The sequence below is a fragment of the Vombatus ursinus genome, unplaced genomic scaffold, assembly GCF_900497805.2.
Source record: "Vombatus ursinus unplaced genomic scaffold, bare-nosed wombat genome assembly UNPS02009062.1, whole genome shotgun sequence".
In the NCBI taxonomy this organism is placed as follows: domain Eukaryota; kingdom Metazoa; phylum Chordata; class Mammalia; order Diprotodontia; family Vombatidae; genus Vombatus; species Vombatus ursinus.
Window position 1 is genome coordinate 11,984,605 of NW_020948840.1, and position 27,620 is coordinate 12,012,224.

Genomic DNA, 27,620 nt, shown 5'->3' on the forward strand with positions numbered 1-27,620 from the left:
AATGGACTTGGAATCAGAAGACCTGTGTGAGTTCAAATTCTGCTACAGACAGTAGCTGTATGAATTTGGGTAAATCACTCTTAGCCTCAGTTTTCTCATTGGGAAAATGGTGATAATAACAACGCCTTTCACATAGGGTTCTTGTTAAGATCAAATGAGATGATGTATATAAAATACTTTGTAAACTTTAAAGGGCTAAATGTTAATCATTATTATTATCAACAATAACAACAATAATAGCATCCCTGTCAGTTGTAAGAGAGTCTTCACATATATTCACTCATTCTCTCTAGTGCCCTTGATTCTGTCTTTCTGACCCTAACACATGTGTTTACAGCCATCACATAGAGAAGGAGGAAAACCAGTTTTGAGATGTAGGAACATGAATCACATTTGATCTGAATCATATAAATCTTTAAATTAGGATTATAGGATCGTAGATTTAGAGATGAAAAAGACCTTAAAATCATATATTCAATCTGTGGCCAAATCTTGTTTTTATATTCACAACATCATTCTTGGCCATCACCCTCTCCACTCACACAGCCACCAGCCTAGTTCAAGTACTCATTACCATTCACTTAGGCTGTTGTTTTGGCCTTCTAATTGGTTTCTTTGACTCAAATCTCTCTTTACTCTAATTCATCCTCCATTTAGCTGCTAAAGTAATTTTCTTAAAGTGCAAATCTGACCATGTCACTCTTGCTACTCAATAAATTCCTGTGGCTATCTATTTCCTCTAGAATCAAATATAAACTCCTCTGTTTAGAACTGAAAGACTTCCACAACTTGGCCTCTATCTTTCCAGTCTTCTTATACTTTATACCTCTCCATGACAACACAATAACAAAAACAACAACCCAAAAAGAATACAGATTAGTTCATTCAAAGAAGTATTTTGTTACTTTAAGGGTAACTTTGTATGGTCTATTTATAGAACTATTTATTTTTAAATAAACAGAAACTACTATGTAATTTGTATAAATACTGCACATATAATTAAGTGACTTATGATCTGATGGGAATTCATTAAAGGTATTTTGAGCCTTTTAACGAAAACAGGTTCCCACTTTTTAGCCTAACACATACTTCACAGGCTAACATAAATTACAATAATCACTGAAATGAAGCTTCACAAAAATAAGTTAGTAGCATCTATCATGTTCCTAAAGGACTGGATTTGATTACTTTTTTATTATGCTTTACCTCAAAACACACAATTCTTCCCTTTCATTTAGGGACTGTATTAGCCATTTGTAATTAAAGAAATTTAATGAAGAAAATGAATTCATAGAAATTTTAAATTATCCATCTCAGGTTATTTAATAAGTACAAATTTATCTTATACTAATGATGATAATGTGTACAATTCAGGCAATAGTTTTAGAGAGTAGAAACTCATGCTAACATGGCATATATGATTATAAGAATTTTGAATTTTTAAAAATTTTGACATTTGACTTCATATTGAAAATTCCCCTATACCAATGCACATCAGCACCTCGTCTGCAATGTATATAGTCTTAGAGAGTTTCCTAGGGCACTGAAAAGTCAAATGACCTAAGTATAGACATACAGTCAATATGTATTAGAGGAAGGACTTAAACACAAGTTATTCTGTCTCTGAGTCCAGCTTTAGATCTACTCTTCCAAGCTTCACCACACATATTATCTATTTTTTTTTTTTTTGATAAAGCATGGTTGCCAATACCTAGGCTTGCAGGTCAAGATGAGTGTCCAAAGGTTATGTCAGAAGAGCACAAGTTCTGACAGGCACTTCCATGCAGGTGTCAGGCACTTCTTGGAAACCGACTTAGAAATCTCATTCATTAAAGTCCAGTCTAACTATTCTTAGAGAGGCTCATCACCAGCTTGGCCACAAGGTCATGCACTTTTCAACTACAGCAACTCACAAAGATGATCTGCTAAGAAGTTGCATGTGCACTGTTGCAAGAGGTGTCCACCACAATGAAATCACAGATCCTTTAAGAATGTTCCTTAAAAGGTCTGAATTACTGAGGTTCCCAACACCAGCCTTATAAATGGTTCCCAAAGGACTTTAGTTTTTAAAAATCTGTAGTGCTTTTAAAATTTTCCATTTTTACTGAATAAGCTTCTTACTTGCTATTCAGTGACAGGGATAATAGGAAACCAGTGACTGAGAAAAGGTAGAAACTATTTAAGTCATGGAGCCACTAGTCACTGAAGCCACAGATGACAGTCTCCATATTCACCGTTTCAAAATGTTATATAACTCGGTGAACTTGGATAGTTTCTACACATTCAATAGCTCTACAAGGATATGTGGGATGAAGGTAGATACCTAGACTACAATTAGCACACTATGCTTCCCCAGCATTATTGGACCAAATGATCTGTGGTCAGACTATGGGACTGTCAAATGGAAGTCTCTGAGAGCAAGGTATATCAACAAAGGATTAGCCGCAGGCTTAGAAGTTAGTCTGTCAGGGCATGAAAGAGTAGTGGCAGCCACATCCTGGCTACACTTAAAGGACTATGTTCAAATGGCTGAAATTTAAACCAAAGTTAAAGGTGAATACCTCCTGGATCTTGACACAGGATATAAGAACCTGTTCAATTCAACACTTTTGTATGAGTGTACAATAGAGTAAGAGAGATTAAATTTTACAACATTAATACCGAGAGGCAGCATGTTTAGTATTGAGAGGCTGCAATGGTTAGTACTGAGAGGCAGCACAGTATAGAGATCTAGCCTTGGAATCAGAAAGACTGTGGTTTAAGTTCCACCTCCAACACATTCTACCCATATAAACCTAAGCAAATACCCTAGAAAATTCTGAAAGGATTGGCAGAATAGTTGTCAATCTGTGGATTGGTGGAAGAAGTATCATCCTGTAGAGCTCCCTGTGCTAATGAAATAGCAGGTCTGCACATTTAAAAAAAAAAAAAACTTAAATCATGTAACACAAGCAATTGTAATTGGGAATTTTTTTTCGAAAAAGCTTTTATTATCCACTAACTTAAAGCCAGGCAAAGTAGCAGAGTTGCAGTTTTGGTAATGCAGAGATACTGCAAAGTTTTAGCATTAGTGACTCAAACTGGCCAGCCTCATCTCCCTAGGCTAGGAAATATTGTAAACTTTCCAAGAATCTATTGTCAGTGTCATTTTGAGGTCTTCTGGCACCAGATCACTACATATACCATTATCATAAAGCTCTAAGCAAGGAAAACAATATTTCTTTTTGGTTGTTCATATAATTGATTATTATGCTTTTTCTTTGGTTTCCTAACTCCAAACCCTTACTATGATTCCCTCAATCCTCCCTCGTCCCCGAATCCACACTACTAAGTCCAGTTCTCTCATGCTCAGAGTAAGTCTGGCACCAATATTTTGTCTCAACTTAGCTGGAGAGCTAGTTCAACAATTGCCTGCTTTTTATAGTCCCAGTTTATTCTCCATAACACAGTAATTAGTTTCAGATGAAACCAGTCACTCCCTGGTGGTGCTAGCAGTAAGAACAGGCACCTCTTTCTTGTTGATCTTTAGTTACAATTCAAGAACTGGGGTACTCTAGTGATCCCTAGCAGAACCTTCCCATCTATGCTTCCAAACCATAAGAAAATATGAACCTGGATTCTCAGAAGGATATGCAATTGTTCACATGACTTATGAATACAAAAATCATCTCAGTTTATGTTTATTTTATGAAAAATGTTCTGGTGCCTTATTTGATTTTTCTACCATTCTGCTCTCTTCATTCCTGGCATGTCTCATTCTCTGGACTTCTCCATTTCCTCTCCTAGCCACCTGATCCTTACCTAGCTTTCTAGCACCTTTTTCCCTGTTGTGATGCCTCATTAGAATGTAAGCGCCTTGTGGTTTGTATTGGCATCCCCAGCATGAAGCACAGCCTATGTAACTGACTAGACTTATGATTTAATTGGTGTAGAAAACTGCATCTACCAATGCAATTCAGCTTTTGCTCTGGAACTAGGGTCTTAAAGAGCTGCCTGCAAATCATTAAGCTCAATGCCTTGCTAAGGGCCATACAACCAGCCTGTGCCAGAAAAGGGCCTCAGATAGAGGTCTCTCCAATCCTGAGGCCAGCTTTAGGTTAACAAGGTCATGCTGACTCTCAACCAAATATAATAAAGATCTAATAATGTAATTTAGTGCTATATCCCAGCAAGCATGAAGAGGTAGCCAAGAGCAAGCCAACATCTTCCTTCTTCTATGGATGGGCCCTCATGGGGCTAACAAGTGCTAACTAATGAATACTAAGAAGTTTTAGCAGTAAACCAGTAAAGTGGGTGGAGGAAATCAAAGGAAAAAGTTACTGCTAACAAGTTGCTGACAAGTGCACAGAGAAAGCACAACAGAAATATTTTTAAACAAATGTAATAAAAGAGATAATCAACAAATCACAGACTATATTACAGATCTATTATATCTTTTTGTTATGGTCTCTCTGCTCTCTCCATCCCTACATTTTAAAATCTCATTAATCCATTAACAATCACAGAACCAATCTGTATTTGCTCTAATGATCACCTCAGGTTACTATATTTGCACATTGCTGTAACTTTTGAGCTGTCCTTTGAAACTATGAGTCACTTGATATAGCTGTGGAGGCCATGTTATGAATACTCTAGTGCCTTGAAGACTTTACCTACTTAAACAGAAATTAACCACCTTCCTGCCTTAATATGTGATTTCTACCAGATTTCTTCTTGCTCATCTTACCTTCACATGTTCGGCCATCTGTAGAGATGGAGAAACCTTGTTCACAGATGCAGTGAAAAGAACCATCCGTATTCAGACATTCTCCATGAGGACCACAGAGCTCTTTTTGCTCACATTCATTAATATCTGGAATTTAAAATGAATTACAAATGATTAAGGAATCTTCTTCCATTTTCCAGTGTCATCAGATATAAGACCCAGTGACTGACATCTTTAGAAAAATCTCTTAAAGGCAATGGTAGAAATTTCCTTTGTTTTTTTTTCCTTTTTAATTTAAAATATTCTATTTTTAGTGATTACTATCAAACAATGATGCAAATGTAAAAGCACAATAGAAATTACTGTGCATAGAACCATGAGCTCAATTTATTAACAATTTAACAAAGCCATAATAATAACATCTTATTTGCTTCCATGTCTCCTTTTCTATTTTTGTATTTTTTGAACATTTCAGTTATCACTATTTTTACATAATCACAGTATACATAAAGTTGCTCTAATTTTGCTCTCCTACTGTGGTTAGAATAAATTGAACTTATTTTGGAACTGGACTAGAGTAATCTCTCTATAAGACAAGCCACAATGTAGGAGTTGCATTATTATGAGTGGTAGCTAGGCTACATGCTCCATTAGAGGATGCCAAACCTCTAGAAAATATTTACTGGACAAAGAATTCTTTGTTTTATTTCAAAATAGATATGTTTACAGAAGGGATATTTTGCATTTTCAGACATCAGTTAGATTTATTCAGTCTATTTTATTAGTGTCATGCCCTCATCATCAGGGATTATCATCTACTCAGTCAGGATCCTGAAGTGCTACAAAGGTGTTGACAATGCATAATGTGCTGTGTGGCAATTGATATTTGGATTATTTGAGGTGTTCTTATCAAATCAGACATAGCCTCAGAGAAGACTAAGAATGAGCCCTTGCCAGGCTAGATAAGAACCAGGAGACAGCAGAGTCAAGAAAGCCAAGGGGCAGGGGGAGACTGCTTCTCTCCATGGTCTCTCCTCCACCAATTTATCTTCTTCCTCCATTCCCTAAAAATGAGTGTCCCACAAGATTCTAAACTTGGCCTCCTCTTATATCAATGCGATCGTATAATTATCATCTTTATTTGGATCACTTCTAAGTCTACATGCCCAACCTTATCTTTCCCCCTTAGCTCCATTCCTATATTCATACATGTCTACTGGACATCATCTGGTTGTCCCACTATTACTTCAACCTGAAAATACCCTAAATTTAATTCATAGACTCACCATACTACCCAGGCTACATCTACGTTCACGAAACTGAAATGGAACCAACAATTTCCTAAGGTTACAATTTCTACCTTCTATCTCTCCTAATCTCTAAGTGAAAGGCTGCATGGTATAGTAAAAAGATTGTGGAATATAAGTGGATATACCACTTATTACCTGTGAAACTTTAAGTAAACAATTAACCACGCTAGGTCTCAGTTTCTTTCTTTGTAAAACAAGGATGTTAGACTAATGGACCTCTAAGGTCCTTTCTAGCTTTAAATCTATGATCCTAGGGGATCACCCCCCCATACACACACACACACACACACACACACACACACACACACACACGTACTCAAAGTGTGAATATCCTGACAATATTATTATTATATTCTATCTCGTTAAATCAATCATTAAATATTTATTAATCCCCTACTAAGGGTCAGGCACCACTTTATTCACTCAGGATACAAAAATACGACATTCCCTACTTCTAAAGAGCTTATACTCTACTGGGGAAAACAATATATACACAGAAAAAATCCAGGATCTACAAATACAAAACAATCTCAGGGGAGAGGGCACTAAAAACTAGGGGAATAATGAAAGTTGTCTTGAAGAAGGTGATACTCAATCCCTGAATGGAACTATGAATTTCAAGAAAGAAAAATGAGAACAGAGAGAATTCCTGGTATGGGGGACAACTTGTGCTGAGGCTGGAGGTAGGAGGTAGAATGTTGGGAAGGCATATAACAAGTGGGCTAACCAGGCTGAAATTCAGAGGGTATAATGACTAAGTGCAATCAGTATGAAAAATTAGACTAGAGCAGGACTAGAAAGGACTTTAAATACCAAAGAGAGGAGGTCAATTTTATTCTAGAGCAAGAGTCTTAATCTTTTTTGTGTCATGGATCCTTTTGGCAGTCTGGTGAAACCTATGTCCCTATCTATTGACTATATTCCTACTCAAAGGAAATGTTAATTTCAGTTAAAAGTTTGTAAAATAGAAGTGCTTCCCACCCCCCATCCAAGCTCACAGTAGACACCCTGAAATCTATCCACATACCCCTTTTAGGTTTATTGGACTTCAGGTTAAGGACCTCTGTCCTTAAAAGAGAAGTCACTCTTAGTAAAGTCAGTGAGGACCTCCTTACTTTCAAGTCCAAAAAGTGCTTCTCCATTTTCACCCTTCTCAACCTCTTTACAACTTTTGAAATGATGCATCCCAATCTATCATCAAGTCAGTCTCCAACATCACTGGCAACACCATGAAAATACTATCTTTATGTCAAAGACCTCCCATTAACTCATCTCCTAAAGGCTAACATATACCCTCGGTCCCTTATCTTTCTCCTATACAGCAGGAACATATAAGCCTCTCAGATAATTCAGAAACTCAGATGACAGAAACATATTTGCCCTGAGATCTTTGTCTTTCATCCAGCCGTTTACGGTATCATGACCAAATGTAAATGTGCCTAAGATTTGGATGTTAATATATCTGGTTCAGAAACTTGTCCTGTAGTCAACTTCATAGAATTCATTGGATATAGAGTTGAAAGGAAGCTTAGTAATCAGCAAGTCTAACACCCTAATATTACAAATGAGGAAAGTTAGGCTTACAGAGGAAGTAACTTACCTAAGGATAAAAAATACTAAATAGTAAAGCCGAGATTTAAACCCAGGTCTTCTGATTCCATATCTCGGGTTCTCTCCACTAAACTACTCAGCCTTCCACAATATAATGACCATAAGTATTACTTATCTGATAATTCACACAAGATCAGAGCAATTTTCAAGTTATCACTGTTTATTTCCCCACATACTCATCCTGCTGATAAAGTTCAGCACTTCCTCCTTTATAAAGTTTCTTGTATCCTCCCTTATCTTTTCATCTTTATTAAAAAAGCATAGCCCAAGCCCTAGTAATCTCTTGCCTGGGCCACTACAAATTCATTCTTACTGCTAACATCACTCTCTCCAAGCACTGGCTAACTTTTGTTTTCCTTCCAGGCATACTGACTACGCCACATGTCTTTTTCAAAGATTTCAGTTTGTTTCTCATTGTTTCATGGATCAAACCCAAGTTCCCCACCCTTTACCAGGGGCCCTTGACAAAGTTACCCTAGATCTTATTTCCTTGTTTTTTTCTTACACCTTAGTGTAGTTCATTAAAAGTTTCTGAATTAGGTAAAACAGGCATAGAATTCTGTAAGTTATTAATTAGCCAATGATCTTTTTAAAAAATCTTAAATTTTGATGACAGGAACTGCAAAAGAAATCCCAGGGTTTTTCCAGGAAACTGCTAACAAAGATCAGCCTGGATATCTTGATCTAGAGAAACATATGCATTCAATTTGGGCTACACTTATTGAAGCATTTCTAAACGAGTCTTGCTAGTAGCTCTGAGCTAAAAACCAGACTGTATTTAAGTTGGGTCTCATTCAGCAGTCCCAGATTCCACAGAACAGAATCTTGAGTTAAATCAAAATGTGAAACTCAAATAGGTTCAGAATCTGTTTACCTACCACACTATTAACACTCTTAGAATGTGAATCATCATTTTAGCAATTACAGGCATTGTCTCTTATTTTACAAATAAAGTAATTGAGGCACAGAGAGGTTAAGGAACTTGCCTAGGGTCACTGACCTAGTAAATGTCTAAGTAGAATTTGAAAATGGATCTTCTTGACTCTTGGTTCATTGATTGACCTATCCACTCCACCACACAGCCTCACAATTAATGGGAGAGAACCACAAAGTCAATCTGCTACTCATGAAGGAGATTACTCTTTAAATAGATCTGAATTAATTAATGTGCTCTGAACATATCTGATTTTATTTTTCCATATAAAAATATTAATCCACTCTGGAAATCACTAGTAACCAATATAGCAAAGAATTGTCATCAATTTAACCATAACGTGAAGTTACTAACAATAATAATAGCTAGCATTTATATGCAGCTAGGTGACACAATGGATAGAGTGCTGGGCCCAGAGACAAGAAGACTCATCTTCCTGAGTTCAAATCTGGCCTCAGACACTTAATAGCTGTGTGACCCTGGGCAAGTCACTTAACCCTGCTTTCCTCAGTTTCCCCATCTGTAAAATGAACTGGAAGAGGATATGGCAAACCACTCTAGTATCTTTGCCAAGAAAGCCCTAAATGGAGTCACTAAGAGTTGGACATGACTGAAAAACGACTGAACAAGCATTTATATAGCACAGAAAGGTTTGAAAGATGCTTTCCACATGTTATCTCATTGGATCCTCATAACTCTATTGGGCAGTTGCTATTATTGTTTCCATTTTACAGATGAGGAAGCTAGGACTGAGAGAGGATAAGTGACTTGCCCAGGGTCATACAGATAGTGTGTTTTTGTTTGTTTTTTTGAGACTGAGTCTCTCCTCTTAGCATGGGAATTTGAACCTGAGGTTCCGTTTCTGACTGGGGCCAGATTGCTTCTCCTTGGGCAGCCTGATGGTCCCCTCCCTGCCAATACACATTCTTGGTGACCTACCATATTGGTGTCAAACTTAGTATGGACACTCTGTCAGGTTTAGCTTTATGGCAGCTCAGAACTTCCAAGCCCAAAGGATCTACCAGACTCAGCAACTCCATTAGGAGGGATTATAGGCTTCCACCACTATACCCAGGGTATAGGAGAGGATATGAACTCAGATCTTCCTGACTGAAAGTTCATTGCTATAGACTGTGCCACCTACTTGCCTAAATAAGACAAAAGAGAAGATGGTGAGACAGACAAATGCTTGAAATTTCCTATCAGATTAAAGACAGTAACAGAATATGTATTCTGCCAATGACTGATGGCAAAAAGGACTATATAGAGATGCTGGTCTGCAACATAGACAGTACTTAACAAATGTTTATAGAATTCAATTGAATTAATTTGATTTGGAAGAACAGATAGGTATAGAAAATATAGCTGAATGAGATTGAATGAAACACAAATGAGAAACATTTACTGAATAATGAGGAGAGAAAGAGGGGAGGAAAGAGGGGGAAGAGAGAGAGACTGAGAGAGAAAGAGAGAGAGAGAAAGAGGGAGAGAGAAAGAAGAAGAGGGAGAGAGAGAGAGAAAGAGAAAAGGGAAAGGGAGAGAAAGAGAGGGAAAGGAAGAGAGAAAGAGAGCACGCTTGGCAGTGGCAGTGGAGAACAAGAAGTGTGCCATGTCCCAGGCTCAGTGTGCTGCACATGTTACAATAGAAACAAGATACAGGCTCTGTATTTCTTGGCATTTCTGTCTAAACTAATGTTCATTTTGTTAAAATGTCAAAGCATGCCTGAAAATATATTCATGTAAATTTACAACTTAAATGTTACTACTCTGTTATTTTAAAACCAATGCAATTTGTCTGAAGAGTTGGAAAGATGGAAGTAGTCGTTTTAATCTAGCATCACAGTGATATTATATGGAATTCATAAAAACATTGGTGAAAGTTCAACAAGGAGCACAGTCATATATTTGATTCTTGCTGTATCTGTCAAAAGTGGTTTGGAAAGACCATAAGCACCCTGAAGGCAAAAAAAAATGTTTTGTACATTCTTTAAATCCCTAGCTCTTAGCACAATGTTTTGTACACAATTAATTTCATCAATAAGAATTTCTTAAGTGTCAGGTCCTGTGCTAGATACTGGGGCCACAAAGACAAAAATGAAAACGTCCTTTGCTCTCAACAAGCTTACATTCTATCGAAGGAAATCCCACCTCAAAAACTGACTAGCTGTGTGACCCTGGGCAAGTCACTTAACCTCTCTGTGCCTCCATTTCAATATCTGTAAAACAAAAGGGAACTGGATTCAAAGGACCCCCAGAGCTCTCTTCCAGCTATAAATCTATCATATACCTATGTAATATATATAAGTATATAAAGAATAATAAAAACTTTATTAAGTGTCTACTATGTGTCAGGAACTGCTAAGAGCTGGGGATAAGATTATTATAAAGACAGGATCTGTCCTCAAGGAGCTTATAATCTAATGGGAAGAGACAACACACAAAAGGAGCTAGGAAAACGAGGTGGGAAGAGGATGACACCAGGGAGTATCTTGTGGAGTTGAAACCAGGCTGACCTGAATGAGCCCAGAAGTCCAGTTTCTGTCTTCTATAATGGAAGGTATTGAGAGAAGTTTGTTATGCCACCCTCCAGCCCTTTACTCAGAGGGAAGAGGAAGTAGAGGGAGGTGGTATCAATCAAGGCTTGAGTGATGAGCTTCACCTGGGATGGGCATCTTGTTCCATGGAAGAGCAGCAAGTTAGATTAGGGAGGGAGGTCACAAGCAGATGGGTCAATCAGGAAAGGCTAAAGGACAGTACTGCAGATGGGTTTTAAAGGAATTAAGGTATGCTATGACATGTAGTTGAAGAGGAAGGAAGTACATTACCAGCATAAGTGACAGCCAATATAAAGGCAAAGAAACAAGAATCAGAGTAACATAGAAGAAACCACAAGAAAGCCAGTTTGCCCAGGAGTGAAGAGGAGAAGTAACATATAACAGGGCTACATTATGAAACTCACAGTAGATATTTTCAATATTTATTTTTTTTTACTGATCCAAATATAAGCTACTTATGTTATTATTCAAATATGTATTAGAGAGTGGACACAACTCTCTGCCTCCAAATAAATGCTATTAGGCAATGTATGGCTATCTTGATGGAAATCATCCTTGCCTTTTATAGATGGCAATAAGAAGACATTCAACATAATTATATTTCTAATAGTATGTTATGAAGTTCAAGAGAATCAAATAACAAAAAACATATAATTATATATTACAGTAAATTTCCAGGGTGAAAAATACAGGAAAGGATTGAGGGAAATGGAGGAATGATTTTAAGGTATGCAGACAGTAATGAATTAGGAGTCAGAAGATCTGTTTGCTATCCTTGAGCCCAGCACTGAGTCACAGACTCAATTCTGATCAAGTCAAATAATCCATCCTGTTAGAGCAGGAAGAGTTCATCTTTCCTAATCCTGTCATTTCCAGATGAGAGAATTGAGACCTGGAACTGAAGTGACTTGCCCAAGGTTACAGAGTTTATTAATAGTGGAACTGCGACTACTAAAACCTAAGACTCCTATTTCCCAATCCAATCCCCTTTCCACCATGCCATGTTGTCATATAGCTTCAATGTATCTTTGTATCTTTTTTTTGTTTGTTTTGTTTTGTTTTTTGGCTAAGCAATGGGGTTAAGTGACTTGCCCAGGGTCATTCAGCTAGTAAGTGTCAAGTGTCTGAGGCTGGATTTGAACTCAGGTCCTCCTGACTCCAGGGCCAGTGCTCTATCCAATGCACCACCTAGCTGCCCCCATCTTTGTGTCTTTATCTATAATGCGGTTCCTATGTTCATGAAACTTAGGGTTTATCTACAGAGACAAGACAAATTAAACAAAAATTCAAGTGGTAACATTTCAATAACAGTATAAGAAATGTCAAAGGATAAGAAAGATTGATATGACTCAATTCTGGCTTTTATTTCATTTGTGTTCTGTGTAGAGCAACGAATTATATGAATGAATGAAGTAAAAAATGGAAACAATCTCTTCCCTGTCTTAACTACATGATTGTTGTGAGGCTTAAATGTGATGAAGGCAAAATTATTTTGAAAAAAATTATAAAATATATAAAATAAATATAATTAAAGGAGTTACAAGCAAAATTGAGGACAAAATTATTGGAGAAGCTGTACCTCACAGAGAAATGGTAGGTATTGGACAAATGGTGGCATTCAAGAAAAGGGATATTTGATCCATCAGAGAAGATGGGGCATGCATGTCGATGGATGACTTAAAAAATAAGGGGTGAATCAAAGTCCTATAGTGAATGAGTGAAATCAACATACATTGTAGGTGAAGGAATCTTGGCAAGAGACAATATGAATAATCTGTATTTATAAAGCTCATTTATAAACAAATAAGTAAGATTTAGAGATAGCAGTAAGCCTGAGCTTAACTAACCCAAAGTAACAAAAGCAAACATCTAACAGTGTTAGATCATAGCCAGGAAACACTATAGAAGCTAAGAAACATGAACAAAACAAATTTTATAATAAAATAGTACCTTGACATTCCTTATTGTTAATTAGCAGGAAGCCACTGGAACAAGTACATTCATAAGAACCTTCAATATTAGTGCAGTCTCCTCCCTGGCAAACACTGCTGTCCTCCAAGCATTCATTGATATCTGAAATTCAATCAACAGTTAAAACAACTTATACATATGAAGTATGTAAATTATAACATGTATCATTTATCAAATGTGATTATTGGATAAGTGAATGAGAGTGCTTTCATTTTTGGATCTTTTCATCTAAATAATGATACACCTTCAAAATGGCTTGGCTTTTGGCAAAAAAAAAAATTTAAAGACTATCTCTGCAATTTCCATTAACAAACAGGAAATAAATAAAAGTCAGGATTATATAACTAGCAATGGCTAACTTGGCTACATAATTTATGATGATGACTCTTTTATTAAATAAAAATACATTGTAAAATCTTGGATCAATTGATCAAGAAATATTTTGACTACAATGTAATATGCATCAGAGACAACAAAAAGGAATATTAAGACATTAAGTCCCTGAGTTTAAATGCCTCACAATTTATCTGGAAAGACAAATTAAATAATAATTCAAAAAGTAAATAGTAATTCAATATGACAATAGAAGAAACATTATTTACAAATTAGTGGGACAGACAGATCAAAAAAGCAATTGGAAGAGAGAATTACTGGATGGTACAATTGTCTGAAAATGTCCTTTTCAGAGATATTCACATTGCTGCCATGCTGGCTTGAGCCTTCACTCTTGCTTAGGCTATTTTTATAGCTAGCTTCCTGATTGGTCTCTTGCCTCTAATCTTATCATTCATGCCAGAGTCCTAATGCTTAATTGTATCATGAGTTCTGATGCCCACGTGCTCACATTATCCCTGTGCTCAAAACTTGTCTCCCTTTTATTGGTCTGGATTTGTGGTACCATCAGTGCGTGGATTCTGCATCAGAGGTGGAACTTGAACGCTGGTCTCCCAGAATATAGGCCTGGTCCTCTGGTTACAATGCCATGCGGTAAACTTCCCACCTTCTCCACCTCCTCTTCTTATCAAATCAAATAAAAATTCCTTGATTTGGCATTCAATTCATTATAGTCTGCCTCTAAACCTACATTGCCAGTCTTATTGCATTTTATTTCCCTTCCCATATTCTGCAATTGTACATCATTCCCTGATATTATCCATCACTTTCCTGCTTCTGTACTTTTGTATACACACTGTTCCCTTTACCTGGAATGACTTCTCTCAACATCTCTACCTATTGAAAATATTCCCTTTTTTTCTTCAGGGTCTAGCTCAGCAGCCACCCACCTCCTTTATGAAGATTTCCACTATCTCTCCAGCTAAAAGTGATTTCTGCCTCCTTGAATCTTTTTTTTTTAATCATTCTCTTTTGACCTCTCCTATACCATTTTTGGTCTCACTCGTGATTTCATTGTCATATAGAACTTCCAGAGAAGAAACTCCCTCTATAAACGCAGATTAAGAAAAGCCCTGCAACTTAATAGACTCAAGAGAATTGCCTGGGTCTCAGTCATGAGAAGGCCATAGCCAGTACATGTCAGCGGACACAGTCAAAATATCAGAGACAGTATTTATACACAGGTCTTCTTGATTCCAAGGTCTACTTTTAGTCTATTAGACCCTGCTGCCTCTCAATTATAAAATTACATTTTATTACACTAGAGTTAATTATACATTTGTATTATTCTCTCTACTAATGTATAAATTCCTCAAAAAGACTATGTATGATTAAATTATAGTTAGCTATTAGTTTATTATAACAATATATCAGACAGTGCATTAAGGCTTACAAAAGCACTTTTCTTGCAACAGCCGTGCAAAGTAGGTAGCACAAGAATTATTCTCTCTATGATACTTTACAGATGACAAAATTGAGTCTCAAGAAACTGAAATGAAATAAATGTCCTTTGGCATACAGGTAGTGTTAGCAACTAAACTGAGTCATGTGCACTGAATTTAGATAGGGGCAGAAGAGAGGTTAGGCGTTCAGAGAGGAAGGTTGCGATCAAAAACAAGGGTAAAATCACTAACTAGGTTGAATTTTTTCAGGGAATTATTGATAAACATTTAAAGAACAAACTCAAAAAAAACCCCAAACATCAACGATTAATTAGATTTGACTGTGACTTAGGAGGAAAAGAAACAACTAATGATTCTCTTGTCCTGAATGAATTACCATGTACATCTATGCTACCATTGTTAAAGGCTATGACTCTAACACACCCAACTAGTCCCTCTTCTCCACTATTCAGATCTCAGATTATTAACATAGCAGAAAGCTAACGAACAAAACTTACCTTCTTCATTTCTAATAATATAGTGTTTTATCCCATTTCCTGCTAATAATTACTGTTCCTCCTACTACAATAAATTACATGAAAAGCTTAATATGGAGACTATTGTTTATCAGTTCTGGTCCTACTTCTTTAAATCTGGTTCAGGTGATATCTAAACTACAAATATTAGATTGGGTCTTGCAATACATACAAATGCAAACTGTCTACAGAATGGATTTTTCCCTGGTTTCTTAGCCATTCACATATGGTTTCTTAGTCATCCACAGATTTGTTTTTAAAGAAAGAAGGCTGCCCACAGTTTACAACCTATTACAAATTAAAATTAACACATTCTCAGAAACATATATACATATTTAAAATACTCCCAAATTCAGGCATAGTATAAAAATACAAATCAAAGTCAAATCATATTGACTGGTTAAATTAGAAGCTCAGTTTAACCTGAAGCTTTTCCTCATGTAAAAAAGTGAGAAAAGGTATTTTGGTCACTAGTGTTACAAAAACATGCCAAAGGGTACCCATAGATGATGAAATTCATCAACAAAGGATAAAAGGAGATGTTTTCTTCTGTATAACGGTTAGTATTTGGGGAAAAATATTTTTCCCCAAAGTTTTTGACTTCCCAAAGTTTTTGAGATTCTCTGTTTGGTGAAATCACTGTCCTAAGCTCTTTGAAAACTAATTGTATTTGTTTAAAATTGGCAGGCCAATGGAGGACTTGTAAAATAAAGATTCCCTTTCGAAAGTAGGTGATTGGTAGAATTTTACTCTCTTATAAAAAAGTTATCCATGATTGGGAGTTATCCTATATTATTAGAAACAAAGAAGCTAAGTTTTGTTCCTTAGCTTTCTGCTATGTTAATAATTTGAGTTCTGAATAGTGGAGAAGATAGCAAAGAGGTACAAAGGGACAATATGATCACTGATTTAGATTTGGAAGGGAATTTAAAGTCTGAGTCCAACTTTCTCATTTCACATAGAGGTTAAGTGACTTGCACAAGGTCATACAGTTAAGCAAATGTGAGAGACAGGATTTGTCCTGAATTTGTAATTAGGAAGAACTGAGTTCAAATCCTGTCTGAAAATTTATAGAATTTACAGCTTGAAGGAGACTTGACTTTTATCTAGTCCAACTCTTTCATTTTATATAAGAAAAATGACATCAAAAGTCTTCCTCAAGTTTTCATAGGAAGTTGTAGGATCACAGATACTGTACTAGATAGAAAGAACCTTAGAAATTAACTAATGCATCAGTAGTGGAAACTGAGGCTCAGACACATTAAGTAATTTACTCAGTCTCACAGAGTAATTAAGGAATAAAGCCAAGATTTGAACTAAAGCCCTCTGACTCCAAAGACAATAGTTTTTTCATTGTAAAATAGTATTAGAACCCAGATTTTCTGACAACAAAGGCAACAATCTTTCTTCTCTATCACACCTCCAAGTAGAGGTAGGCTTTGAACTTGACTCCTCTGACTCCAAAATTTGTGTTACTATCTCTAAACTACATAGTTGCAAGAAAATCAATTCTGTTTATAAAGGTACAGAAACCGGAATGACATATAAGAGAAAGATATCTGGTTACATTTAGGTTTTTGTTATTTAATATACATCATGTCAAAGGCAACTTCCTACCAAAATTTAATTCTGATTGTGTCACTCTGTTCTATTTTGGTAATAATGAGTAAGTCTTATTTTAAAATGTTATAGTTTGGCCTTTCATGAAATAAACATTTTGGGGTTCAAATATCTGGGCTTTTGAAGAAGTAGATTAATACACGCCAACTCTTCAAACTATAAAACATAGAAAGATCCCCATCTAGTGGTGATTCATTATCAGAGCTTGAGCCCTATGTGACCCACTCACCTTCTGGGGTCAGAGTAGAGGACTTGGTAGAAAGTTTATTTCTTTATATCCTTAACTATTTTTGTTATGCTATAAATGAATGCAACTCGATATACCAAACCTACTTCCCTCTCTAAACAAACTTCTAAGAAAAGTATCTCATGCAAATAAACTCACCGATAGCATTATAGCAACCATTAGCATTTCCCAAATAGCAGTTATTTCAAGAAACTTTTACCAAAAAATCAATAATCAAACTGAGCTTCACAGAAAATTAGCATTAAAAGGCTAGGCAGAACCAAGACAGTCAGGATACAAAAACAATCTTGAGAGACTAGAAAACTGTACAAAATTAAGTAAGATTAAATTTGATAGGAATAAATGGAAATCTTAGACTTAGATTCAATAAACTGACTTCACAAGTATAAGATGGAGGAAAGTATGGTATGACAGCAATTTTTATGAAAAGAATCTTGGGGCTTTAGTGGACTGCAGGTTCAATATGAGTCAATACTAAGATATAGCAGCCAAAAAGCTAATAAAATAGTAGGCTGCATTAACAGAGGTATAGCTTCCAGGAAAAGGTGATTAAGTCCCGGAAGCTGCCCCAGTCAGACAACATCTAGAATTTTGTATTCACTTCTAGATACTACATTGTATAAAAGATACTGGAGAGCAGGAGAGATTCTATAGTAGAGCAACCAGAATTGTGAAAGGCATTGAGCCCAATGCCATACAAGGATTAAATGGAAAAAAAAAAAACAAAAAAACTTGAGACAGTTAGCCTAGAGAGAAGATTCAAGAGAAACATGGTAATTGTCTTCATATACTTAAAAACTATAATGTGTCAATGTGTTGGAATGTTTTCTACTTGGTCTCACAAGGCTGAACTAGAAGAATGGGCAGAAGTTGCAAAGATACAATTTAGAACTGAGGCAAGAAACAACTTGATAGTAATTAGAGCTGTCCAAGAATGAAACTGGTTGCCTTGAAAGGTAATGGATTCTCTCTCACTGAATGACATCATCCAAGCCAAGGATGGATGATGACTTGGAGGGGAGAAGAGGAACAGTGTTAAGTGGAGTTGTATTAGAGATACTTTTTGGTATGGGATGGACCAGATAGTTATTAAATTCCCTCCCAACTTTGAAATTCAATGATTCTGATTTACAAGAGAAATTCTCACATCAATGTGTTCTCTTTCTGATTTTGTGATTACAAATTCATTTTTAACCTCAGACCTTTTTAAAATAATCTGTAACTAAGAAGAGTTACTCTAATTTCTGTCTTCTGTTGGAGTAACTCTATTACAGAGCAGCTTGGGGTAGTAGAAATAACAACAGACTAAAAACCATGAAACTTGAAACCAAGGATCTAGCTCTATCATAATCTTTTTATGTGATATTTAGAAATCATTTTGCCTCTCAGAGCTTCAATTTCAACTATGAAATAAGTAATTTGAACTTTGAAGTCCCTCTTAGAGTTCTAAAGTTCTATGTAGGAATCAAGTTCCTCAGCCAAGTCCTCACCTTCACAATGGTCTCCTACTGCAGATGCTCTGTAACCCTGATCACATAAGCACCTGAAAGATCCTTCTGTATTTCTACATTGTCCATTTGTGCACAGATGGCGGTGCTCACATTCATCAATATCTGTGAACCAAAATTAAACTTATGAGGCAGTGCTTTTAAAAAGTACTTTTATCATTCATGTAAACAACAAAAAAATATTTCAGGAATTGTTCTACCACACATTTGATAATTCAACTTGCAATTTTCAGTAGGAACCTTCTGTGAATTGAAATCTCCTTAGAGAAAAATATATTTTGCAATGGGGAAAAAATCCTCAAAATATTCTATTACTCATGTTCTGCATCCATTTAAACAAATTGTTTATACTGTAAGTGACAAGTGACTCATTGCCTGTATTCTATAATCACTGAGTCCCCTCAGCACTTCTGTATTGTCTTTCCAAATGAGTGTTTGCAAATATTTCGTACTGCTACATTTTCATTCTTCTAACTTTATCTTAAACTCTTTAACGGAAGAAATCCACAATTTTATGGCTTTATAGAAAATGCCTTAGCCTAACTATATTAAGGACAATGCTCTACACAAAGAAGATGTTCAACAAATTAATAAACAGGATTAAGTCAAGAATCAGTTGGAAAACATTTAAGTGCCTACTAAGGGCCAAGGATTATGGTAAATCAAATAGTCCTTGCCCTCAAGGAGCTTATGTTGTTCTGGAGTCTTGAGTGGGAAGACAGGAATGGCCACTTGCTTACTTGGGCAGTAACGAGAACACCTGAATTTCTTTGGGTTTCAGTTCAGCATTTCTAAAACACCTATATATGGCTCTGTGCGTTCTTATATATCACATTTGCATATGCACGTATTATACTACTTATATATGATGAATTTAATGGATTAGTTTAAAATCTTTACATGTACTAAGTTATTATATAGAGAACACTGCTTTTCTTAATTCCTGATACTTTTCAAAACTATGAAACTACCCAAAACCTTCTAAGAGCAATATTATCCACTTTTGAGGTTTCCTCACAGTATTGTACTCAATTATCTGCCAAAAAAGTGATTTTAATCATGTCTTCTTGCCAATACAGCAGCTCTGTATGACCTCCTTGGAGGTGGTGACAGCTGTGTATCTATATAAGACTTTTAAGAAAGTCTGTAATTCAGCTAAGCTCTATTAACATACTTTTGTGCCATACTCCTACCTTCACATTGGTCTTTTGCTGCAGTCAGATGATACCCTTTTTCACAGGTACACTTGAATGAACCCTCTGTGTTTCTGCACTGCCCATGTGTGCAAAGGTTACCATGCTGACATTCATCAATATCTGTAAATAAAAAGACAGGTAAATGTTTTAGACCAGACACATCCTTTGGCTAAATAGCTAACCAACTAATTAGGTAGCTAGACAGACTACAAAGTGCTCCCTCTCCACTTCTTCCAAATCAATCTCAGATTGTTGGGTCTTAGGACCTATGCCACTATCTAGAGTCTCACACTCAGATGAAAAAAGAAATCTTAGGAGGATCCCAGTTTCTCTGCCAATCTTTCTGCCTCTGGGAAGACACAAATCTGACATTGTCTTGTATAACTCAATCTTTATGTTCCCAGTACATACCTTTGTATAGTACACTGCAGAACAGAAATAGTTATTTCTAGATATAGCACTTAACACAGCACCCAGCACTTTGTACAGTGTGTAGCACACAGCTGGTGTTTAATAAATGTTTATTGACTGATCAAAATATAAAGCTTCTACTTACTGTTCCAAAAAAAATTAAAGGTAAGACTAACAAAATTAAATCAAGTCAAAAATCTGTATCATCACACTCACAGAAACTCTTTAGAGAGAAAGAAGATAAGTTAGAAATGTTCAATAGAACATGTTAGGGTCTTAAGACAGGAAACACTCTTGAGCACAAAAGTGTGAATGACAAGTAGTCCTATACCTCCAGAATTGCATGAAAGGCAGAATTTCAAGAGCACGAAGAGGCCAAAACACATGTAGGAATAAAACCAGGGATGAAGCAAATGGGGTAGTGAAAGAAAGATTTGAGCACCAGAAATATAAAGAATACTGAGACAGCCATGAAAGTGAACAGAAGCTTCTATTTTATTATGAACATAAAGATCTAGTATAGGGGAATGTGACTGGTATAAAATGAAAAATAAGTCACGTTTTAAAGGGAAAATAAGGATAAAATGTGACTGGTATGAGGAAGGCTGCAAGAAATTCAAAGGAAAAAGAGAAATGATTTCTTGGGGGGGGCTCAAGCAAAGAAATACTGACACATTTTTACTTGAGTATTCCGAAGGATATCACATATATTTAAGGTTGTAAACAGAGTTAGAAACAGCTGACACTTATGTAATCCTTTAAGGATTTCAAAATATTTTATATAGGTTATTGGATCTGATCCTCAAGTAGGTGATTTGATCCTGAGGTAGGTGGCTTATTATGATACCTATTCTATAGATTAAAAAACTGAGCCTCAATGATGTAGGATCACACAGTTAGCAAAATGTCTGTAGTCATATTAAAATCAATGTCCTTCTAAACTCAGTCAAGCATCTTACCTACTATGCCACACTGGCCCTAAGGGACCAAATCAAAGGACTGTCCTAACTACCAACTTGGATATTTTTGGCAAAATAACTTTAGCTTTTTTATATACCACAATGCTTTACTAAATGTAAACTATGCTATTAATAATTAGACATGCTCCACCTACTTCAGAAGTGTATTGGGAAGCTCAAATGAGATGACAAGAAATCATATTGAAAACATTAAAGCAGTGTGCACTGGCAAGAAAGGTATTGTTCACAAAAGGGAAACAAGGTGGCCTACATTCAATGGGTCCTCAGCTGTATTTTGTGAGTTTTTGCCTTATCTTACTGGAGACCAAGACTTCTAAACAACTTCCCAATCATCTCAATGTCATTTCTTCTGCTCTTGGCCATCATCCTTATCTTCTTCCAACCAGCACCATGGACTTTGCCCCTAACATCCCCAAGTTCTGATATGTAAACTTTTGGCTTTGTCCTACATGGCAGAGATCTCCACTCCAATTCCCAGTCATTGCCCCATTTTCTTTCAGTCCTTTAAATGTTGCCTTATCCCATTAGAAAATAAGCTTCTTGAGGGAATGAACTGTCTTGCTTGCTTGTGTTTGTATTGTAATCACCAGTGATTAACACAGTGCTTGGCACATAAAAATCACTTAATGAATCCGCTCTGTTTACACACACACACACACACACACACACACACACATCTTAAAGGGAAGAAAGTGGAATCTTGATTTCGAAAGACTGAAGAAAAAGAGGGTAGTGACAAAGTGAATATGAGTACATTTGGAATAAGCACTAAGAGATAGCTTTAAGAAGCAATATAGGCATGCAGGGGAAAAGGGCCTGATTTATCCCTCTTCTTCTTATAAGAAAATCACCATCATCAAGAGAAACAACTCTTTCATGTCACTGGGGTTTAATTCAGAACATTACTAGTATAGTGAAGAATTAATTTACCACACTAAGAACTGAACATACTCCCAAAAAAATCTCTGGGGCACTGAGGAAATCCAGCTCATCACCCTTCTTTCACAAACAAAAATTATTCAGTCTTTCCTCTTTCTAAGAACAGACTTCAATAGCATTTATTAGGAAAAAAAAAAACTGAAGTAGTTTACAGCCACTACTGAAAATGTATTTGTTTTCTCTCTTAGGCAAACTAAAATAGATCCTCCCTATGTTTAATGAAGAACAGTTTCCACTTTCAAGGGTAAGTACATCTATTCATAGTCATAGAATCTCAGAGCTAGTAGAGAACAAAAAAGTCTTCTATTATGATCCCTATCTCTACAAGATCACTGATAAGCAGTCATCTAGGTTTGAATGAAACAATGTATGAAAAAAGGCACCTACTAAGCACTTAACATATACTTGGTACTATCATAAGTACACCTTGATTTGAAGACATTCAAGATAAGAGGGTATCATTAAACACAAAAGCAGCCCACTTCTGGACAGCTCTAATTATTAGGGAACTTTTTCTCAGGATAAGTTGAAATTTAACCCTCCACCCATCACAAGAAGCAAAACAAGCCAAATTCCGCGTTCATATGACACCCCATTAAATACTTAGAAAAAGAGTTCATATTTCCTCTAGGTCTTCTGTTCTTCAGGTTAATCATTCAAAGTTTCTTGGAGTGATTCTCTAGTTTATCAGTGTTCTTCCAAAGACTGGACAACCAGAAATAAATGTAGTATAGCAGATGCGGTTCAATCCAGCACAAAGTACAGCATGACTATCACTTCCCCTGTTCTGGACACCGTGCCTCTCTTAAAACAATCTAAAGGCTTATGATGCCATATAATGCTTGTAATGCAAAGATCTGTGATTTTAAAGTCATGTGTACAACTTTCATCAACATACTTTGTGAACCATCTCTCCTCACTCTGTAAATAGTCATCAAGAGCTGCTCTGGTCCAAAAATTAATTAAATAATCACAGAATTTTAGAGATGGATGGATAGGGCTTTGATGGCTAGCCAAAAAAGAAATCTCCCTGTAATATACTTCACAAGTGGTCATCTAATCCCTGGAAAAAGACTGTCAATGAAAGGGAATTTCTCAATGCAGCAGTCTTTTCCACTTTGAGATCACTTGTAAATTTTACTTTTTTCTTCTTACATCATGCCTACATTTCCTTCAGGCATAGGTTGAACTAGAAAGCTACTGAGAATGCTTCTAATATTCAAATTCTGTAATTGTGAGAAGGGCTTTAGTAGAATGTTTTATCTTATTATATTTTTGGCTGCCAAATCAGACTGCTAATCTATATTCAGCTTATAGTGCCCTAACATCCCCAGTTGATACCACACCAAAAGATTGGCTATTTAAGAATAACTAATCAAATTTTTCAAGAAACATTTTCATCAATGTAGTTACCTTTGCATTGCTTTCCATCAGGCGTTGGGTTATAACCTCTGTGGCATGTACACATATAAGAGCCCTCAAGGTTGGAACAGCTGCCATTTTTGCATACTTTTGGATCCAAGCACTCATCAATATCTTGAAGAAATAAAATAATAAAGAATTTTAAAAGAAAAAAAGAGAGACAACATCAACAAGGTATTTGAGAGGAAATGCCCTCACTCAAAGTTTCAGAAAATTCAACAATTGTTTCAAACTAATATTCCACATTAGATAAATAGCTTTAGTAGGAAAGGAAAGGTAACATAACAAGATAAATTTTTTTCCATAGTTTACCTGTAACAGAATATTGTCAAACAATTCAGTTTTATAATATGAACTTATTTCTTTCTATACAGCTTTTAAGAGAACCAAGCAAATCTTTGAATAAGCAATTAACCATTAAAGGAAAAGTAACATCTAGAAGGAAGCACTTTTAACTTCAATTCAACATTTAAGTGCCTACTATGTGCAAGCTCTATGCCAGATGCTAAGGATATAAAAACAAAGAAAAAAAATCTCTGCCCTCAAGGAGTTTTTTTTATCTGCAAGTCTTAGAGAACTGTCTTTCAGGATGTAATTGGGGAACTAAAGATTCAGATGGAATTGGAGAACCGCTAGAAATAAGAGTTGAGTCTTTTGTCGCAAAGAGAAAAATACAGGAGAGAGAAATTGAGGACTGAAAAAACATAGCTCCAGGCACTGAAAAAGGTTATGTCTAAGCTACAGGAGATTCAGAAGAATTTTATAAGAATGAAATACTCTAACATGACTATGAATCAGAGAGAACTCAAGTAAAAAGTCTTAGCTGATTCAGAAGTTAAGTTTACTAAATGATGCAGATTAGACATCTTGAACTAGAAGTAATGCCAGAGAATTTAGTTTCCTGCAAGAAGAGGTAAGAAACAAAATAAAGTAATAAAGAATATATCTAATAGCTAAATGGATAAAATGTTACATTTATCATTTGTTTTAAAGGGGTATTTTACATCCTTTTAAGTTAAAATTTTATTTAATTACCAATTTTGGTAGTTTTTAGTCAAATGCTTTAATTTTTTCTTGAAAAAGCAATTGTAGTTTCATGCTCAGTTTCAATTCTTAGACACACATTCCCCACTTGGACTCATATCATTATCTCCCTTGGTAACAGCACATGTATTCTACAAGAATGAGACACGAAAGGAAAAATTCAAACCAGAGAGTGCAGAAATAGGAAGTATAGAGTCAGAGTATAGGCTGAATGAAAAATATAGTTTTCATGAATCACATTTGCAACTTATACTTTTTCAAAGCAAGAATACACAAATGGTATTCTATAGGCAAAAGCAAAGGGCATCTGTGATTCTGGAAGGGTGAAACAAAAGGAATTGTGTGGACACTGCATATGCTACTTTGTCAAAACACCATTTCATGACCTAGGTTAACTGGCTTGGCATCAGTGCAACAACAACAGCACTTTCTAACAGCCACTTGCTTACCCGATGTGCATCTCTATCTTTTAATATTTGGAATCCATTTTGCTGCAGGCAAAAACTAGAAAAAGGAGCCAAGAGACAGAGCCAAAGTAAATAATGAAATAGGACTAGCCTAGACACCATGCATGGAAATTCCAGACAGAGCAGGGAAAATATCATGTCTAGTACCTGGTTTGGTTTCAAAAATGTTAACAAGTTCAGAAATGTATGAATGGCCCCCTTTAATTATGTAGTCACTGGGGACTTATTTATTTACAGGGGAGTAGCACTTAATAGCAAAAACAATTCCTAAGACTATATTTCTTTCTTAATTCAAAAAAATTAACAAAATTGTTTTGAGGCCAGAGTTTCTAGAAGCACACATAAAACACAAGATTTTCTAAAGTAATTAATAAAGAGGCAGAGTGCCCTGAAATTTCTAGTGGCTTAAAAAAAGATTATTTCCCATGCTTATCAGAGGCAGCATAAGGAAGACCTGGGTTCAAGTCCTCCTATAATACAAATCGGTCATGTGACCCTGAAACAAAGCACTTAACCTCTCAGTGCTCTAGATCAGAGGCAACAACTCAGCATACAGGGCACACCCAGTGCAGCTGAAACCAGATTAAAATGTAATTAGGAAATATTTAGCAAAATAAAAACACGATAAAATGGATATAACAGATTTTAAAACTAGGTCAAACAGGCATCCTTATGTGGGATCCGCAGGGATCCTTATGTGTTTGTCACCACTACTCTAGTCAATTCTAAAAGTTGGAAAGTAACTGAAAAATTGTACTATTGGCAGAGGGAGTTTCCTTACTTGGGAGCTCCCTGTACCAGTGAAATGAAAGGGCCAGTCTCCACCGCTTTTCAGATATATCTATCAGATATATACCAGAATCTTAACAAACTACAAATTAATAAATAGATATATTAAGTTTTTTTTAATATCTAAATGGCTAAATAGATTTAATAGTGCTAGAGTGTGCATTTAGGGAGTAACTACACACTCCAACATCACTAAAGAATCTACAGAAGAAAGCCAACTTAGATGCTAATCATTAAATATTGATCTGTTACAAGTATAATAATACCAATGCAATGATTATCTGCTTTGGTGCAAAAATAGCAGGAAGAACAAACTAATAGATATTTTCTGAGACTCTGGATGAGCAAACCAAAGGTACTAAGTGTTGATGTTAAGCTATAGAAAGGGGTTTTGTAAGAGGAAACACTATTCATTAACAACATGGAGGATTCAGTAACAGCAAATAGACCATGCTGCCACTGAGGTAGAAGGTATCAAAAAGATCATCTGGTACCTCCTCCCCTCCCCCATTCACTCTGATGCCAAGGTTATTAGCTTCAGTTAAAAGCAGCTAGCAAGTGCAGTGGGTAGATCACTGGACCTCGAGGCAGGGAAGACCTGAGTTCTAATCCAGATCAGTCACTTATTGGCTGTGTGACCCTGGGCATGTCACTTAACCTTAGATTTAGAGAAAAGGTAAGAAAACATATTTCCATCCATTCCTTGCAGAAGTGAGGGAGTATGGGTGTGGAATATTACAAAATATGTCAGACATGGCTAATGTGTTGGTTAGCTTTTCAGATACACTTATGTTTTACCTTTCAAAAATTCTTTATTACAAGGGATGGCTTATGAAGTAACAGAAGGGAAATAAAGGTGATATTAAAAAAAAGCTATAAATAACTTTTTAAAAGAAAAAAATGCCTTGGATGGTTTAAGCATTGGTACATCTGATGGCTAGAAGATGTGTTCTGTAAACTTAGCTACATAAATTCCTTAGACATCAGATTTGCAGTCCATCACGGGGCCCTGTCCAGAAGGCTTTCCAATCTGGTAGGTCCTGGCAAAGCTTGCTCTCCATGAGTATAGCCTTCAAGAACCCAGGGTTTTGACTGAGGCTTTTGATGGAGGGTCAGTCCACGATCCTGCCTATTCCCCATGCAGAACATTGTCTCCCATCTCTGTGCCTTTGCACAACTTATTCTCTACACTTATTCTCTCTTCTCTTCTACCTTTTAGAAGCTTAAATTTCCTTCAAAGGACAGTTCTGATGCCAGCTCTATAAGAACTTTCTGATCCTTCTAAATGCTAGTGTCCACCTTCTGCCCCCAATTACACAACCCACATCCACATATTTTGCATATTTGCCTAAGTAAAATTTCCTCCCTCTCTGAATAGATGTTTCTTGAAGGCTGGAACTGTTTCATTTTTTATCATATTATTCATAGTACTTTGGACAGTACCTGGTATATAGTAGGAGCTTAACAAATTGATTCATTCACTCATAATAAAACATATCTGACAGAAGTAGAATAGATCTTTTAAATGTTCTAGATCTTAAAAAGCTCCATGCACAACAGTTGCATAACATATGTAACAGTTCTAATTATGTTCTTTGGG

The 27,620-nt window shown here is 36.0% G+C and overlaps 1 protein-coding gene across 2 annotated transcripts in view; it reads right to left on the reverse strand.

Moving 5' to 3' along the window:
* Window positions 1-27,620, reverse strand: part of LTBP1 (latent transforming growth factor beta binding protein 1) — a 485,724-nt gene that overhangs the window by 87,131 nt on the left and 370,973 nt on the right. For both annotated transcript variants that reach the window (XM_027850411.1, XM_027850410.1), the window contains exons 20-24: window positions 23,712-23,834; window positions 19,966-20,088; window positions 18,755-18,877; window positions 13,066-13,188; window positions 4,727-4,852 (exon numbers count right to left, since the gene is read on the reverse strand). In XM_027850411.1, coding sequence (XP_027706212.1) covers window positions 4,727-4,852; window positions 13,066-13,188; window positions 18,755-18,877; window positions 19,966-20,088; window positions 23,712-23,834 — 618 coding nt within the window. The remainder of the gene's footprint in view (window positions 1-4,726; window positions 4,853-13,065; window positions 13,189-18,754; window positions 18,878-19,965; window positions 20,089-23,711; window positions 23,835-27,620) is intronic.